Below are 17,444 nucleotides of genomic sequence, written 5' to 3'. Positions count from 1 at the left end.
GATCCCTGAGCTGCAAGTCTGCCATCTCTCTCTAGAGTTGGTAAGAAAATGGAATCACAGTTCACCAAAAGGCCCCAAGGAGAGGCTCCAGACTGAAGACAGCGACCCCAGGTTCACACCCCCCATCTGGACCTTTGCCCTCTACAGCCTCCCTCCCCTTCCCCCAATCAGAGTCTTCGCTTTGGGGCCCAAGCCCTTGGCTAAGCTCCACCCCTCTCCCAGCATCCTAAAGTTTGGGGGCTGCATTCAAGTCAGAGATTTCCAAGTAGGAGGTATGTTGGAGGGACTTCTGAGGGCAGCTTGTCCTGGAAGAATGGGGGAAAGGCGGCGTGTGTTGCTGTCCCTGAGGACATCTATGTAGCTCCCTGGGAGACCCTCTGCCCTTTCCCCCTCCCACCAGCCCGGCGAGCAGGGACCAAGCCTGCTTATTATCACCTGACGCTGCGCAGCCACTGATCCCATTGGTGGAGCCAGATTCGGTCTGGCTCTCTCGTTCTTTCTCCCTTCTCTGCCTCTCTCTCCTCCACGCTGCTTTGATTTCGCTCTTGCCTCTCTTCTTGCGCTGCTCAGCCGGGAACATCGTCTCACCAGGGGCAGCAGCAACGCGCTGCACAGCCAGACAGGAGCTGGCTGCGGGGCATGGAAGCAGCCTCCTTGGCAGCCAGGAGAGGAGCAAGCGCACGCCACTGCCTGTGACCCGGGCGTCCGGCTGCTGTCCCCTGCCCGGGAGCTCATCCACACAGAGGTCTCTCCCTGTCCTCCCTGCCAGCTTTTCCTCTGCAGAGCCCAGTGGAGCCGGGTGAGTACCCTTCCTCCCTGGAACCTGCTGCTGTTGATCCTGAGTAGCCAGGAGCTGGGGGTGCTAGGGTCCTGCCACCACCCAGGGTGCCCACCTGGACTGCCAGGCCTGACGACCTCGTCCCCTCTCCCGCAGGCCTTTGGCAAAGTGGTTAATGGCTGAATCCAGTCTCTGGGGCACCACAGTTAGTCACCCCGTGACCATTCTGCTGCAGTCAGCTATGCCAACAGGGACAGCAGGGTGGGGGAAGCATTCCCTGTGGCAGGGTGGCTGTTCTGAATGGGCATGGGGAAGGGGCACCGGTGTGCGCGGCGTGTGTGTGTGCGTGCTTGCGAGTTGGCTGGAGGCTTGCTGGCGCAGATAGGTCCGTCTGCCCGCAGTCATGCTCATGTGTGGGTTTTGAATGGTGTGAGGCATGTCTAGAAACATATCTTTCTGGCACACGTGAGGTACATGTGTGTGGGGGACTTATTTGAGTAGCCTGTGGGTGTGCGTGGGTGGGGACACTATGAGGCAGTATATTTAGGGGTAACCATGTCTCTTTTCATGTGCGTGGGAGTGTATGCAGACAGGGGCTTTCTATATGGGGAGGTGAGACCCAGAGCAGGATGGGGTGGGTAAAGAGAAGAGGGGACAGAAACCATTGTCTGTGGGCAGAGCCACGTAGGTGCACAAACCTGTTGGCATGAAGGCTCAGGGCTGGCAGAGTGTGGCCAGAGGCAAACACATTTTCAAAGTCTGTTTTTGAGCCTGGAGATGATTTGAGAGAGAATACCAGACTTCCGGCGGGGGCTGCTGTGTGTATGAACACACATGTGTGTGCAGGCAGGCGTGTGGGTTGCATGCCTTCTTGTGGAGGTGGCACGCATGCATGTTGGTGCCTGTGGCATCCTCTTTTCCCCAAATATGGCTTGTGAAGAGGTGTGCGTGGACGTGTGTGTGCGTGAGCCTGTGGACATGAACATGTCTGGGTGTGCATGGAGGTGACAGCTTGAAGAGGGAAAACTGTGGGGCATTCTTAGAATGTGGAAGGTGGCAGGAGGCACCTGAATGTGGAGATGGGCATGTGGGAGTGAGGACGTCTGCGGAGGTGTGGGACGCGGGTGGGTGGGCACTCTTGGCTCATGTGTGTATGTGCGTGCGTGCCTGCCTGTGTGTGGGTGTGTACATGCCTGTCTTGGGGTGGATCCACACAGGAGTGTAGGTGTTTCTTGGGTGTTGCCTCAACCTGTCCCTCACACCCTGCCCTTCCCCAGTCTTCTGGGTGTAGAGAACTTGGGTTCACACCCACCCCTCTGTCCACCCCAGCTCACTCACTGCCGCCCTCCCAAGGTGGGGATGTCATCTCAGCTTTCCCAGAACCGTAGGGAGGGAGGGACAAGCAGACACCCAGGTCCTGGAGACCCCTACCGCCAAACACAGCTGCCCCTATTTCTAGGAGGACTCCAAGGAGAGGCAGGAATAGGTGCCTACTCATGGGACGAGTGTGGGCTGCCTCCAAGCGTGTGGGTGGGTGCCGCTCAGGGCCTCTTGGGTAGGAGTGTGTCTGTGTTCGTGTGCGTGTGTGTGTGTGTGTGTGTGTGAAGGGCACATGTGTGTCTCCCTGGGAGCTTCTCACCAGGATCCCAAGAGATGGTAACTCCCCACTGCTCCACACCTGTCCCCATGAATTACAAACTGGTTTATTATGGTAGGGTTGTTTCCAGACACCCAATCCCATCTGCCTGATTTTGGGGTGGGACTGGTAGCACCCCCATGCTTATTTACCATAGGATTCCCCATGCACAAAGCCACCAGCATTTGGCTCTGGGGTGGGAGGCTAAGATGAAACAGGACTTGAGTGACACCTTGGGGCAGGTAAGGGCCATCACCTTTAGCCTTCACCCTGTACTTGCCATCCAGGCAACTCACAGGTTAATACAGAGGTGCCAGGCTCTGGAGCAAGCTTAATTGACAGGAAGGTGTGGGCTGGATCCTCTGGAAGCTATAAATAAAAGTACCTGCTTTTGCAGGCACAAGATGCCCTCACCACTAGCTCCTGGGCAAGGGGAGGAGAAAAAGAGGGGAGAAAGAAGAGAAGGAGGTGACATTTAGAAAAATGAGGGGTGCCAGGAGCTGGGATGGAGGAAGGGATTGGAAAGCAGGAGACCAAATGCCCCTGGAGAATGCCCCACCCACATCTGCGGTCCCCTCCCAGACGCCCAGACGCTGTCACTCCCCTTCCCTTCGCTCTTCCCCATCCCGGAGCTAGGCCAGCCAGGCCAGAGTCATGGCCAGAGTCAGCTCTTCCCAGCTAAAGCACACATGAGAGTGACCGTGATGAAGTCCTCTCATACCTGGACGAGCGGCAGACATAAGGGGAGAACCAAAGGAGTAAGACAGGGAGGGGAGAGAAAATGCAGCTGCTTGAAAGGAAATGATGGAAGGAGGAAAAATACAGGGTGGAAACACCATGGGCACCCATGAATGCACACACGCCACACGTGTGCCCCTCCACCCCCACACATGAGGGGACACTCTCTTAGCTTCGTTATCAAGAGCTTGGGTACCGGAGTTCAAATCATTTGCTCTCTGCGTGGCCTTGGGCATGTTAGTACCTCCCCAACCTCAGTTGCCTCATCTATAAAATGGAGATAATGATAGTGTGTGCCTACTTCCAAGGTTGCAGGAGATGTCTGTGAAATTATGAGCACATGGGCGGCCCCCAATAGATGTTAATGTTAAAAGTCATGATTGAAAGGAGTCAAGAGAAGATTGGCCGAAAAAGAAAGAGGGATCGTCAAAAAAAGTTATGGGTGGAAAAAGAGCTTGAAGCTGGCTGTGCCGCGTACCCCTTCCACCACGAATGTGTCCACATGCACCAACGTGGCACTTGTCCTTCCAGCCATGTACTGCGGCAACACTTGCTGACCCCAGTGAGGAGAGAGGCCTGAATCCGAGGGCCCTGGCACCTGTGAGCTCTTGGCTGTCACCTGCCCCAAGCCTCGCACCTCCGCTCCACAGCAGGTGCTTCCTGCGTTTCCTCTGCCTCTCACCCGTCCTCTCCACCCCCACCCCTTTCTCTTTTCACGCCTGCTGGCTGAGGGCCCCCTCCCTCCTCGGCTCCATCTGCTGCAAATCTGTCCCCGCCCGGCTTTGCAGCGTTCCCACTGCCTCTGCCACCTGTCAGGTGCCGTCTGCTCTGCAGACCCCGCCGAGGAGAGCAAAGAGCCCCCCGGGCAGGCACCCCGTTCCACCCTCCATCATCCTTCTCCAGCCTCCCCTGTGCAGTCTTTCCCATCTGGTTCATGAGGCATGTGGATTCCAGGGGTCCTTGAGGTTCTGCCTCAAAAGGGATATTGGGAGGAGGACATTCCAGAAAGCTCACTGGGGGCAAGGGAGGTACTGACCCTTTCCCTCCTCCTCAGTCCCCACAGGAGACAACCCTGACGGGAGCATGGAGCTGCTGTCCACGCCCCACAGCATTGAGATCAACAACATCACCTGCGACTCCTTCCGCATCTCCTGGGCCATGGAGGACAGTGACCTGGAGAGGGTCACCCATTACTTCATTGACCTTAACAAGAAGGAGAATAAGAATTCCAACAAGTTCAAGCACCGGGTGAGTAGAAGGTGTCCTGGGAGCCCCTCCCCAGCGTCTGTTCCTGAAGGAGGCCGGATAAGGGAACACCTGGAAGTGATGGCTTGGAGTCAGAGGCTGGTTAAAATCCACACTCTTCTTCCTGTGTCATTTTGGGAAAGTTACTTGACCTCTCTGAGCCTGAGCTCCTTCCCTGGTGAAGAGGGAATAGCAATGCCAAGCCTCACCGGGTCGTGGAGAGGATGCAGTGAGTCATGTTTGCGTGGTGCTTGGCCCGGCGCCTAGCACAGAGGGAGCGTTGTTATCAGCGCCACAACCGAGACTTCAGGCAGGGGCAGAGAGCCCGGGTGGGGTGGGGCCGCAGGCATCGCCTATGGGGATGACGTCTCAAGTCTCGACAAAGCCCCGGCTCAGGGCACAGCCTCACTGTTGGCTGGGTGGGCCACACGGGCCTCGGTCGGGGCGGGGCCCTTTTGCTGTGGGCCCCTCTCGGGCCCCCTCAGTTCTCCCTCTCGGGCCCCTCACCTGCTGGCCTGCCATTTGCTTGGCTTAGAAAAGGAATGGGAGAGAGTCCTCCGTGGGTGTGTCCTTTCCTGGGGTTAAAAGCCAGTGTGGGGGTGGGTGGGAGGAAGCCCCCCATCCTCTCAAGCTGGCAGAGGCAGGGGGAGTGAGGCGGCCAGCTGGCTCCCAGGCCGACGGCACCGGCGTGGGTTACTCACCCGCTCTCTTTCTCTGGAACCGGCTCTCCCGATCTGGGTGTCTTTTGGCAGGCCAGTTGCCACGGTGACGTGAATGTTCAACACCACCCCCTTAACCCTCCCCCCCAAAGAATAAGGCATATTTTCCCTTCCTCCCTGGCTTCTCAGCATTTGCCGTTGCCGTGGAGACGGCACTGCAGTGTGCAGAGCTCTCAAAGTCTCCTTAAAAAATGAAGGCCTTGCCGCCCTCAACTTTGTGGCTTTTCCCCTCCGTTCCCAAGAGAACGGGGTGTCAGGGGGGTTCAAGGAGGGGCCAAGGCTGTGGAGTGTCTGTGTGGCCTTCCCTGGAAAATGGTGGCCAGGATATAGAGCCATTGGATCCTCAAGACTGGTCCTGCTCAGGAGAAACAGGGCCATCCGGGGAGTGGGGATTCTGGGGTAATGCCCAGATCGGGCATGGACCCCTGTTTGACGCTTGGCTCTCTGTTTGTACCCTGTTTCTCAGGACGTCCCCACCAAGCTCGTGGCCAAGGCAGTGCCGCTGCCCATGACGGTGAGAGGCCACTGGTTCCTGAGCCCCCGCACGGAGTACAGCGTGGCCGTGCAGACGGCAGTGAAGCAGAGCGACGGGGAGTACCTGGTGTCTGGCTGGAGTGAGACGGTGGAGTTCTGCACTGGGGGTGAGGCCATGCTGTCACACCCCTGTCCTGCTGCTTGGCACATTGGGCTTTGCTGTGGTCAAGGCGGGGCTTCCTCGTAGTCCAGCAAACACTAATGAACACCTTCTGTCCACCAGGCAGCATGCTTGGGCCGCAGGGGAGATGCACGGGCATGACACCCTCCCTGCCTCCAGGAGCCCGCCCTTTCTCTTCTCTCACTGGAGGCAAATGCAAACCCCACTAATCATATTGGCAAGACCACTTCCATTAAGAAAGGGAGTTACTTTTCTGGCTTGGTACCAGATCCCAGGCATCTTTTTAAACATTGTGGTCAAAGGTGCATGATGTAAAATTTGCCATCTTGACCATTTTGAAGTGTACAGTTCAATGGTATTAAGTATATTCACATTGTTGTGCAGCCAATCTCCAGAACCTTTTTTCTTGGAAAACCAAAACTCTATACCCATTAAATAACCGCCCCCCATTTCCCTCTGCTAGCTACCATTCTACTTTCTGTTTCTATGAATATGACTCCTCTAGGTATCTCATATCAGTGCAATTGTACAGGATTTGTCTTTTTGTGACTGGAATGTACCAGAATTTCCTTCCTTTTTAAAACTGGATAGTATTTCATTGTATGGATAGACCACATTTTGCTTCATCAATTATTTGTCAATGTGCACTTGGTGAGGCAATCACATTTCACTTGTTCTGAGCCTTCACGTAGCCTGGGAAAATGGCCCCTGGACAATGGCCCTGCAAACTCTCTTAGCAGAACTTAACTTGTAGACTCCAGCACAAACAAACAGTAGGCCTATGTGTGCTTGGTCACTCATGACTCAGGGTCTGCCCCCACAAGATTGCATTCTTCTGGTGTTCACGGTGAGAGCTGCTCCAGATCTCTCTGTCACACGGAAGGGACACAGAACATTCTCAGCCCCGGGCCTCTGAGGCTGCTGGCTCCATCCTTTGCCAAGATTTATGCCCCAAGTCTCCTTGAGCTGCTGTTGTCTTTTGAGTGGTGCTTTTTCTTTTTTTTCTCCTTCTGCTTTTTTTTTTTGAGATGGAGTCTCGCTCTTGTCGCCTCCTGGCTGGAGTGCAGTGGCGTGATCTTGGCTCATAGCAATCTCCGCCTCCGGGGTTCAAGCGATTCTCCTGCCTCAGCCTCCTGAGTAGCTGGGATTACAGACGCCCACCACCACGCCTGGCTATTTTTTTTTTTTTTTTTTTGTATTTTTAGTAGAGATGGGGTTTCACCATGTTGGCCAGGCTGGTCTTGAACTCCTGACCTCAGGTGATCCGCCCGTCTTGGCTTCTCAAAGTGCGGTGATTATAGGTGTGAGCCACCATGCCTGGCCTTTTTTATTTTTATTTTTTGAGACAGAGTCTTGCTCTGTTGCCCAGGTTGGAGTGAAGTGGCATGATCATGGCTCACTGCAGCCTCAACAATCTCCTCCCCACGAGTCCAAGCCATCCTCCCTCCTCAGCTTCCTGGCCTCCTGAGTAGCTGGAACTACAGGCACACGCCACCACTCCTGGCTAATTTTTGATATTTTTTGTAGAGATGGGGTTTTTCCGTGTTGGTCAGGCTAGTCTCAAACTCCTGGGCTCAAGTGATCCCAAAGTGCTGGGATCACAGGCGTGAACCACTGCTGGCTGAGTGGTGTTTTTTCTTAGTTCTGCTGCGGAACCCCACTCTCTGGAGGCCTCTTGCTCCTGGTGGGGAAAGCTTCTTGGTTTACCCCTGAGACCTCCATGTGCAGTGGGCATTTAATTCAAATTGGAGATCTGGCTGCAATCCAGTCCACACTCCTCTCTCCAAACCAAGCACCCTGGCCAGGGATGCAGCCACAAAGAGGGAAGGGCAGCTTCTTCTAATTTGTACCAAGGAGCTGTATGTGCCAGCAGCAGCCTTGCTGGGGCCCCAGGGTTCAATGTTGCTATCCTGTTTCCAGCCTTCCCTGTTTCTCTTGAGATGCTCAAGCTGAGAGCCATTGCTCCAGACCCAGGACTGCCTAAACATTGCCTGGACTCAGTTCTCCCTAGACCCTCACAAACCCTCGCCTGTAATTACAGCTGGCTTCCATGGGGGTGGTGTGGGCAGCCTCCTATCTACTGGATTTGAGAGGCTTTCCCAAAAGGACCTCAAGCCCTCCCCTCTCAAGTCTTCCTTTTTCCCACGGGTCCTCTTTTCACGTGACGATGGCCTGGGATCACAGCCCCTGGGGACCCTGGCAGGATAACTGGGCAGCCCTCTGCCTTTTTCTGACCCAGAGAGCCCTGAGCCTCTGGCAATGTGGTTGCAGAGGTGATGAGGACAGACAGTATGCAGCGCTCTGTGTTTCCAGCAGAGGCCAGCTGGCCTGTTCCCATCTGAGTTTAAGGTTCTGCGACTGTCTAGTCGCCCCTGCTGCTCTGGCATACAGAGGTTGGCCGGCACACACAGTGTGGGGTGGGGTGGGGACAGGAGGTGTTTGTGCTCCTCAGCTGGCCCTCAGCTCACCCACCGCATCTGGGATCTTGCAGATTATGCCAAGGAGCACCTGGCTCAGCTGCAGGAGAAAGCTGAGCAGATCGCAGGCCGCATGCTCCGCTTCTCCGTCTTCTACCGCAACCATCACAAGGAGTACTTCCAGCATGCCAGGTATGGGCGCGGGCTCCCGGCTGGACCCTCCAGGCCTCCCCTTCCTCCCAGCCCTTCCTGCTCCTGTCCTGGCTGTCTGAGGTCACCCCCACCCTCGTGGCTGCCAGTCCCTCCTCTAGGGTTGACATGTCCTGACGTCACCAGGCTGGCTCTGAAGAGACTGCTGCTTTGGGGATTGGGCTCAGGGAAGATCAAGGGCTCTGGGGACAGGGCCTTCTTCAAGAGTGTTGTACTAATGAGCCTGGGAGAATGAGGTCTGGGTTTGCTCCCGCTCTGGGACAGTTCCTTTCACAGGGGTCTACCACCACAGGTCTCTCCGATTCAGGCCCAGGGGCCAAAGGGAAGGTGGCAGGGAGTGCACAAAATGAGTGTTCTGATCACAAAGAGTTCGAGGAAGCACCCAGCTCTTCGGTTTTCAAACTGGGTGCTCCCTCTAGGGAGACATGTCAGTGAACCCCTTAGAATGATGCCATGGGGTTGGGGGGACCAGAGGTTGAGGCTTGGTGGGCCCCACACCTGACCTCCAGCCAGAGCAGCCTCAATTTTATTTGCCTGTGACCCTTCCACGTATAATTTCTTTTGAGGAAAAAAAAGAGAGAGTTGCTGCAGTCCAAAAGTGTTTGAAAATTGGTGATCTGATCCAACACCCGCGGCCTACAGAAGAGGAGCCTGAGGCCCAGAGGGAAGTGGCTTGTTCATTCAAGCCAGGGAGTCACTTGTTACTGAGGACAGCCAGGACCAGGCAAGAGTGAGGCAGGACCAGGAGTTCCCACCCTCCCCGGGCCTGCTGGCAAGTGCTCCAAGGCCACATCCTTCTGAGGCTCAGCCAGGGCAAGCAGCTGCTCTGCCTTTTTTTTTTTTTTTTTTTTTTTTTTGAGACGGAGTCTTTCTCTGTCACCCAGGCTGGAGTACAGGAGTGCGATCTCCGCTCACTGCAACCTCTGCCTTCTGGGTTAAAATGATTCTACTGCCTCAGCCTCTTGAGTAGCTGGGACCACAGGTGTGCGCCACCATGCCCGGCAAATTTTTGTGTTTTTAATGAAGTGGGGTTTCACCATGTTGGCCAGGCTGGTCTCAAACTCCTGACCTCAGGTGATCCACCCACCTCGGCCTCCCAAGGTGCTGGGATTATAGGCATGAGCCACCATGCCTGGCCTCTGTCTGTCTTTATCCTTACAGTCAGGGCAGTTTTAACTTCAGGGCAGTGAGGACCTTGGGAGTCTTTGGGGTTTGTATTAAAGAAGCAAGGCCTGCTTGGTGGCTCAAGCGTGTAATCCCACTATGATGGGAGGCCAAGATGGGATCCCTTGAGCCCAAGAGTTCAAGACTAGCCTGAGCAACATAGTGAGACCCCGGTCTCCACAAAAAATTTAAAGAATTAGTCGGGTGTGGATCTCTTGAGCCCAGGAGTTTGAGCTCGCAGCGAGCTGTGATTGCACCACTGCACTCCAGCCTGGAAAGCAAGTCAGTGGCTCAGTTTGGGCTCCTTTATCAGCGAGAATGGGAGAGATAGGGAGCACTCATGGGTGCCAGGTACCCTACTTGGTGCCAGGATGTAAAGATAAAGGCACAGTTCACCGTTTTGAGAACCTCAGAATCCAGTCAGAGAGACAGTGTGGAAAGATTTCATGTAAAAAGTACATGTAATTGTTGAGCACAGTTCAGTGTCCTGGCCAGGTGAAGTGGCTCACACCTGCAATCCTAGCACTTTGGGAGGCCAAAGCAGGAGGACCACTTGAGGCCAGGAGTTCAAGTCCAGCCTGGGCAACATAGTGAGAAGATTGGGTGTCCTACACATAGTAGGCAGCCAAAAATTTGTCAAGTGCAGGTGTCTGCTGTTCCTGGGAGGTTTTAGAGGGGAGCAGACACTTGACTGAAGCTTGAAGGCTGATTAGAAGTTTGCCAAGCCAGACGGAGGAAGGTGGAGAGGGCGGTCAGTGCAGCAGAGGGAAGAGTCCTGCATAGCGGTCACAGAGGCAGGAGACCGTGTGTGCAGGGGGTGGGTAAGTGGGTGGGGTGGCAGGAGGTCTGTGTGTGCAGGGGGTGGGTAAGTGGGTGGGGTGGCAGGAGGTCTGTGTGTGCAGGGGGTGGGTAAGTGGGTGGGGTGGCAGGAGGTCTGTGTGTGCAGGGGGTGGGTAAGTGGGTGGGGTGGCAGGAGGTCTGTGTGTGCAGGGGGTGGGTAAGTGGGTGGGGTGGCAGGAGGTCTGTGTGTGCAGGGGGTGGGTAAGTGGGTGGGGTGGCAGGAGGTCTGTGTGTGCAGGGGGTGGGTAAGTGGGTGGGGTGGCAGGAGGTGGGGAGTGGCAAGGAGACCACAGAGACCAGATCATGAGCCGCCGTGCTTTTCACACACACCCCATCAAAGGGTTTCAAGCTGGGGAGTGACAGCTTCATATCTCTTCTCTGAGAAGGAGTGGGCTGGTTGAATCCCTCTCCAGGGCCCTCCCTGCTCTTGCATTCTGGAATGTTCTATTTGAGACTAGTGGAGGCGGCTGGGGGAGGGCTGGGAGCTGGGCTGGCTCCCTCCCTCCTCGACCACACGCAGCAGCCAAGCCTCAGCCCGGCTCACCAGCCGCATCTTCTCTTCCCTTTGGCGTGTCTCCCTGGGGTGGGCAGGACCCACTGCGGGAACATGCTGCAGCCTTACCTGAAGGACAACAGCGGCAGCCACGGCTCCCCCACCAGCGGTATGCTCCACGGGGTCTTCTTCAGCTGCAACACGGAGTTCAACACGGGCCAGCCGCCACAGGACTCCCCCTACGGCCGCTGGCGCTTCCAGATCCCAGCTCAGCGCCTCTTCAATCCCAGCACCAACCTCTACTTTGCGGACTTCTACTGCATGTACACGGCCTACCACTACGCCATCCTGGTGCTGGCACCCAAAGGCTCCCTGGGGGACCGCTTCTGCCGCGACCGCCTGCCCCTCCTGGACATTGCTTGCAACAAGTTCCTGACCTGCAGCGTGGAGGACGGGGAGCTGGTCTTCCGCCACGCCCAGGACCTCATCCTGGAGATCATCTACACCGAGCCTGTCGACCTGTCCCTGGGCACCCTGGGGGAGATCAGTGGGCACCAGCTCATGAGCCTGTCTACTGCCGACGCCAAGAAGGACCCCAGCTGCAAGACCTGCAACATCAGCGTGGGCCGCTAGGGACTCCTGGGGAGCTGGGGGGTGAGGGAGAGATGAGCGGAAGGTGGAGGTGGGTAGCCCAGGTTCAGGGAGCTGGCTTTCTCTCTCCTGCCCCCCTGCTCCCTCCACTCTGCCCAGCTGCCCTCCCCTCGCCCCTTGGCATTGGAGGCAACAGACAGTGGTCCTCTTGGTAAGTGTGGCCCACCCCCAGCCTGGTGGACGTGGAAAGGCTTCTCAGCCTCTGTAGTTGGCAGCTGGGCTGGACTTCTGGAGAACTTCCCCTTTCCTCTGGTTTCTTTGTCCTACTGTTCTTTGCCTCATCCAGGTCTCTATCTCCCAAAGACCTGCCCACCTCCTGGGCTCTCCCAGGGAAGCCCCTCTGGGCCAAAGCCCACGTGTAGCTTGGCTGCCTCCAGAAGAGATGCAGAGAGCTGTGGGGCGATCTTTCTTAGTCCCACTCACCCCACTCAGGGCTAACCACAGAATGCCCCCTCCCTGCTGAGCTGGGTCTCTGGGGCTTCCCACTCCAGGCCTGGATCCCTTCCTTCTATAAATAGTCTCCTGCACCACCGTGACTCCCTGGCTGCTCCTTGCCCCAAAGAACCCTCTTCCTGCATGGGAGAGCTGTCCCTCCTTCTCCACCTGCCCACCGGGACACTCCCCCTGCTCTCTAGAAAGGAACTCCCTTTCTTCTCTTGGCATTGGGGGCGTCAGGCTGTCGGATGTTCCTTCCTTCCATACCCCAGCATACCTTCTCCTTGCTTAGAGTGCAGGGGTCTGAGACAGCAGCCACTGGGGTTGAGGAGGGGGAGGAGACCCCTGAGACCCAGAGGTGCCCCTTCCTCAGTGGGGAGTGGGCCGCCTCATGCTCCGCTGGGGCCTGGCATGGAACGTGAGACCTGTAAGCTGTCCCACGGGCCCCGGCACCCCGCCCAGCTGTGCACTTTGCTCACTCGCTCTGCCACGGTGCCATGACTGTACTGTGCCCGTGCGTGACCTGGACTGTGGACCCTCTGCTGCTCCGCCTCTCCCCTCCCCACTGGCTCTGTCTGCTCTCCTGCCACCCTGCTGGCCGGGAGCCCCTCCCCGGGGAGTTCTTGGTGAAGTCCTTCCCGGGCCTCCTTGTGTTTTTGCCTCATTCCTACTGTCGCACAGGTCACGAGGGTGGACTCCCTACGATCAACAAAGCAAACAGAGAGCCTGTGGGAGGGGCTGACAGCAGCAGCCGGCTGTTTGGGGGATGATGGAGGTAACATCAGGCGGAGGAGAGTGCAGCCTCACAGTGACTTTCTCAGAGGTGACAGAGATGATGGATGAGCGGCTGGATTTCCATGATGAAGGATGGAAGCAGCAGCAGGCCGGCAAGGCCATACCTCGGTGAGGGGCAGGTGGACAACCGTCACCTATCTGTAGCCAGGGGCAGTTGTGTGGCCAGCTGTCTCTCTGGGATGAGTCAGGAGGCCTGGAGGCTTGGGGAGAGGTGTGGAGAAGGAGAGAACATGGCCCAGGCCCTTTCCTTCCCCCTGTGCTGACAGCATTGCTGTGGGGGTGGCCCACTGCCCTCCCCTGGCCCTCATGTCCCCCCGGGGCTGGGGTCCTCCTGCCTGTGCTGTGCTTGCGACGTGCATCAATAAACCACCATGGCCTGAGGGCCCTGCTCGTCTCAGTCCATTTGAGCTGCTGTAACAAAATACCACATACCGGGTGTCTCAGAAACCGCAGATTCATTTCTCATAGTTCTGGAGACTCAGGAGGTCAAGATCAAGGTGCTGGTACAAGTGGTGTCTGGTGAGGGCCTGCTTCACAGATGGCTCTTTTCACCGTGTCCTCACAGGGTGAAAGGGACTAGCAAGTTCTCTTGCCCCTCCTTTTTTTTTTTTTGTAGACATGGGGGGTTTCACCTTGTTGCCCAGGCTGGCCTCAAACTCCTGGCCTCAAGTGATCATCCCACGTAGGCCTCCCAAAGTGCTTGGGATTACAGGCATGAGCCACTGCTCTGGGCCATCTTGGGCCCCTTTCATAAAGGCACTAATCCCATTCATGTGGCCCCACCCTCATGACCTCATCGCCTTCCAAGGCCCCACTTCCTCAAACCATCACCTTGGGGTTAGACTTTCCACCTACAGCTGGGCGAGGTGGCTCACGCCTGTAATCCCAGCATTTTGGGAGGCTGAGGCAGGTGGATCACTGGAGGTCAGGGGTTCAAGACCAGCCTGGCCAATATGGTGAAACCCTGTCTCTACTAAAAATACAAAATTAGCTGGGCGTGGTGGTGCATGCCTGTAATCCCAGCTACTCAGGAGCCTGAGGCAGGAGAATTGCTTGAACTCAGGAGGCGGAGGTTGCAGTGAGCCGAGATTGCGCCATTGCACTCCAGCCTGGGTGACAGAGTGAGAGTCCATCTCAAAAAAAAAAAAAAAGTCAACCTAGGATTTACGTGGGACACAAACATTCAGACCATAGCACCCCATCTTTTTGGGCCGTGATGGTGTGGGTGAGTTCTGCAAACCACAGAGGAGCTCAGGTCTCAGGTGGGAATGCCCCCAGGACAGGCCACCTGAAATCAGCTCCAAGGGAGCACCCGGTCCATTGTGGGAGGCAGGGCTCAGGATGTAGAGCTGAGTCTCCAGCTTGGAAGGGACTTTGGAGTCTTTTGGTCCCACCCAGTGTTTCCCATATGGGGCCTCCCACATGGGGCCTCTCCTAGGGGCAGCAGCTTGCCATTGCTTCAGCAATGGCAAGCTCTTCCTACTACAGCAGCCTCTTCCTACTACAGCAGCCTCTTCCTACTACAGCAGCTTGCCATTGCTTCAGACCCAGATGCCACCAAATGTACCTGTCCCAAGTGCCTGAGTGTTCCCGCTCCCCGACAGAGCTCCCGTTTACAGATCCGAGTCACCTCTGCATCTATCATTTTATTATTATTATTATCATTATCATTATTATTTTTGAGATGGAGCCTCGCTCTGTCACCCAGGCTGGAGTGCAGTGGCATGATCTTGGCTCAGTGTAACCTCCGCCTCCCAGGTTCAAGCAATTCTCCAGTCTCGGCCTCCCAAGTAGCTGGGACTACAGGTACATGGCACCACGCCTGGATAATTTTTGTATTTTTAATAAAGATGAGCTTTCACCATGTCGGCCAGGCTGGTCTCGAACTCCTGACCTCAAGTGATCCACCCACCTCAGCCTCCCAAAGTGCTGGGATTACAGGCATGAGCGAGCCACTGTGCCTGGCCATTATTTTCATTTCTTGAGACAGGGTCTTCCTCTGTTGTCCAGACTGGAGTGCAGTGGCACGATCATGGTTCACTGCAGCCTCAACCTCTGGGGCCCAAGTGATCCTCCCACCTCAGCCTCTGGAGTAGCTGGGACCACAGGCGTACACCACCATGCCCAGCTAGGTTTTTTAACATTTTTTATTTTGTAGAGATGGAGTTTCCCTGTGTTGCCCAGGCTGGTCTCAGACTCCTGGGCTTAAGTGATCCTCCTGCCTCCCAAAGTGCTGAGATTACAGGCTTGAGTCACTGCACCTGGCCTGCATCTATTATTATGGACTTATTGATACGGTCCTCTGCTGGAGTAGAAAAGCTCTAGAGAAGTCAAAGTCCTCACCAACACTGCCTGACTCAAGACCATGTTCACATGTGTCATCCAGAGCTCAGGGCACAGCCTTTTTGGGGTAGAAAGGAAAGCGAAAGGGCAGATGATGGCTCCTGAGGGCCTACTATGCACCAGGCACCTGGGTGCTGTCACACACATCAGCTTCCTTAGTCTTCACAATGGTCCTGGGGAGTATTATTCCCACTTAACAGAAGTAGAAACTGAGGCACAAAGCCTTGCCCATGTCTTACAGCCTGTAAGTGACAGTGCCCAGGCTTTGATTGAGATACCGGAATCTTCCCATTTTCTGCCCTACGCCTGTCTCCTCTAGTGTGTGTCAGGGGCTACCTGGGACAGTCCTGTTTCAGACACAGTGACACCCCCAGGGGTCCCCTCCACAATGCCAGTTAAGCAAGTCTGTGCCTAGTTCCAGAATATCACTGGGGTGGGGGCGGGGGAGCTATGGAGTCATGGATGGCATGGAAGCTTATTTTAAAGGCACAGTGGAGCGGAGCCGGACATGGTGTCACGCGCCTGTAGTCCTAGCTACTTGGGAGGCTGATGTGGGAGGATCACTTGAGCCCAGGAGTTCAAGGCTACAGTAAGCTATGAGCGTGCCACCGCAGTCCAGCTTGGGTCACAAAGCGAGACCCCAACTTTTGAAAAACAAAGGGAGTAGTGGGCAGTACCTCAAATCCAGCATTTTGAGGATGGAGTGACTCGGAATCAACCCTTCTTCCTCTGGGCGGGACTGCACAGGATTCTCCTCTCCCAGCTGAGAGGGTTTCAGTCCTCCAGAGGGGCAGGCTCCAGTCTTCCTTTTATGAACCCTTCTGGGTTTCTTGGGAGTGGAGCCTGAAGGCAGAATGCAGGTAGGATTGTGGGAAGCCCCAGGCAGCTTCCTTCAGAGAGCCTTCTGCTTCTCCTTCCTCTGTCCAGATGGTGGGTCCCAGCTCACAGCCAGCCCTGCCACACTCGCTCGAAGCACCAGTCAGACAGAGCTGGGCCAGAGTGTCCGCTGGAGTCCGCCCTGGGGTCCTTTCTGGCCTATTCTGACCTGGTGGAAGGGGAGAGGTCCACGTGGGAGTGCACACACACACGCCTACACACGCACCGCCCCCCGGGGCTGGATTTAGAGGACAGCCTGGAAGGCCGCAGACAGCTGCAAGGTGAGGGACAACCCTGAACCCATAGCTGCCACTGTCCAGCTGAGGGGCCCCGAGTTAGCTCTTTCCGGCAGTGCAGGCAGCCAGGGGAAACGAGGTGGCGGCCACAAGGGGAAGCTTCAGATTCCAGGTGAGGGGTTCCTCTGTGCAGGCACAAACACACAGACATACCTGACACAAACACGTGGTGGCACACGCTTGGTCCCTGATACACACACAACTCACAACTGAAACTCCTCTGCTCCGGCGCACACCCACACTTCCCTGCCGTTCCTCTGCCCCTGGACCAGCATCTTTCCTTTTAACCTGGGCATCCCACAAAGTGGAGGGAGGGGAGGCGCATGCTCTGAGGACGCTAGCACTTTCATTCGGCTTTGGTATGTGTCTCTTCTCCATGCGAGGAAAGAGGTGGCTGGGGTCCCAAGGAAAGGGACGAGGAGGGTCCATTCCCCAAAGTGGAGGGAGGCCTTCAGGAAGGGGAGCTGAGGTGATTGGCCATTAAACAGCTTGGCCACAACATCTGGAGGAGATTGGAACCAGATGTTCAAGGGATGGGGGAAGGGAGGGTGTGGGATGGAGGGGGCTGGGGCAGCAGAGGCAGCAGCTCTGGTTGGCGGGAGGCTGGGCTGGGGGCTCAGGGTTCTCTGGGGAAGACATCTGGCTGCCCTGTCCCCCACTCTCCAAGTCAGGCATTACTATTTTTGCAAACTACAGCAACAAATCTTTTCAGATTCTAGAATCAGCCTTGTGCGTAGGGACAGTCTAGTACAGGGTGTAACTTGGGAGGCCACCAGCTCGCCAGAAATAAGTCCCTTGCTGCCCTGCAGCCCCCTCCTTGCTGTGGGCTCAGCGTTGCCCCTCCGGCAGGGGAAGTTCTACACTAAGTTCCTAGTGCCCACCTGGAAACTACTTTTGTACCTGAAAGTTTCCTTTTAACACAGGAGTAGAGTTGTCTGGGAGCTAGCAGAGGAAAGGAAAAGCAGGCCCATTTATTAAGAGCCCCCTCTTTGCCAGGCACCGTGACCGGCTCTCTTCAAAGGTTAACTCATTCCTTCTTTTTTTCCTGTCACTCAGACTGGAGTGCAGTGGTGTGATCTCAGCCCACTGCAGCCTCAACCTCCCAGCTCAAGCAGTCCTCCCACGTCAGCCTCCCACATAGCTAGGACTATAG

The 17,444-nt window shown here is 56.1% G+C and overlaps 1 protein-coding gene across 5 annotated transcripts; it reads left to right on the top strand.

Annotated features, from left to right (window-relative positions):
* The first annotated feature begins 256 nt into the window (after nucleotides 1-256).
* Nucleotides 257-13,176, top strand: PHYHIP (phytanoyl-CoA 2-hydroxylase interacting protein). Of its 5 annotated transcripts, none has more exons than XR_008527656.2 (6): nucleotides 257-799; nucleotides 4,207-4,400; nucleotides 5,583-5,757; nucleotides 8,263-8,380; nucleotides 10,994-11,697; nucleotides 12,663-13,176. XR_008527656.2 is itself a non-coding variant. In XM_054560955.2 (6 exons), exons 3-6 carry the CDS (start codon nucleotides 4,236-4,238, stop codon nucleotides 11,526-11,528), a joined length of 993 nt encoding a protein of 330 aa, XP_054416930.1. In that variant the 5' UTR covers nucleotides 281-799; nucleotides 3,684-3,805; nucleotides 4,207-4,235; the 3' UTR covers nucleotides 11,529-13,176.
* The last annotated feature ends 4,268 nt before the right edge of the window (nucleotides 13,177-17,444 follow it).

Source organism: Pongo abelii, chromosome 7 (genome assembly GCF_028885655.2).
Source record: "Pongo abelii isolate AG06213 chromosome 7, NHGRI_mPonAbe1-v2.0_pri, whole genome shotgun sequence".
Lineage (NCBI taxonomy): Eukaryota > Metazoa > Chordata > Mammalia > Primates > Hominidae > Pongo > Pongo abelii.
Note: the sequence above shows the minus strand (reverse complement) of the source record. Positions and strands in the feature narration are given on the sequence as shown.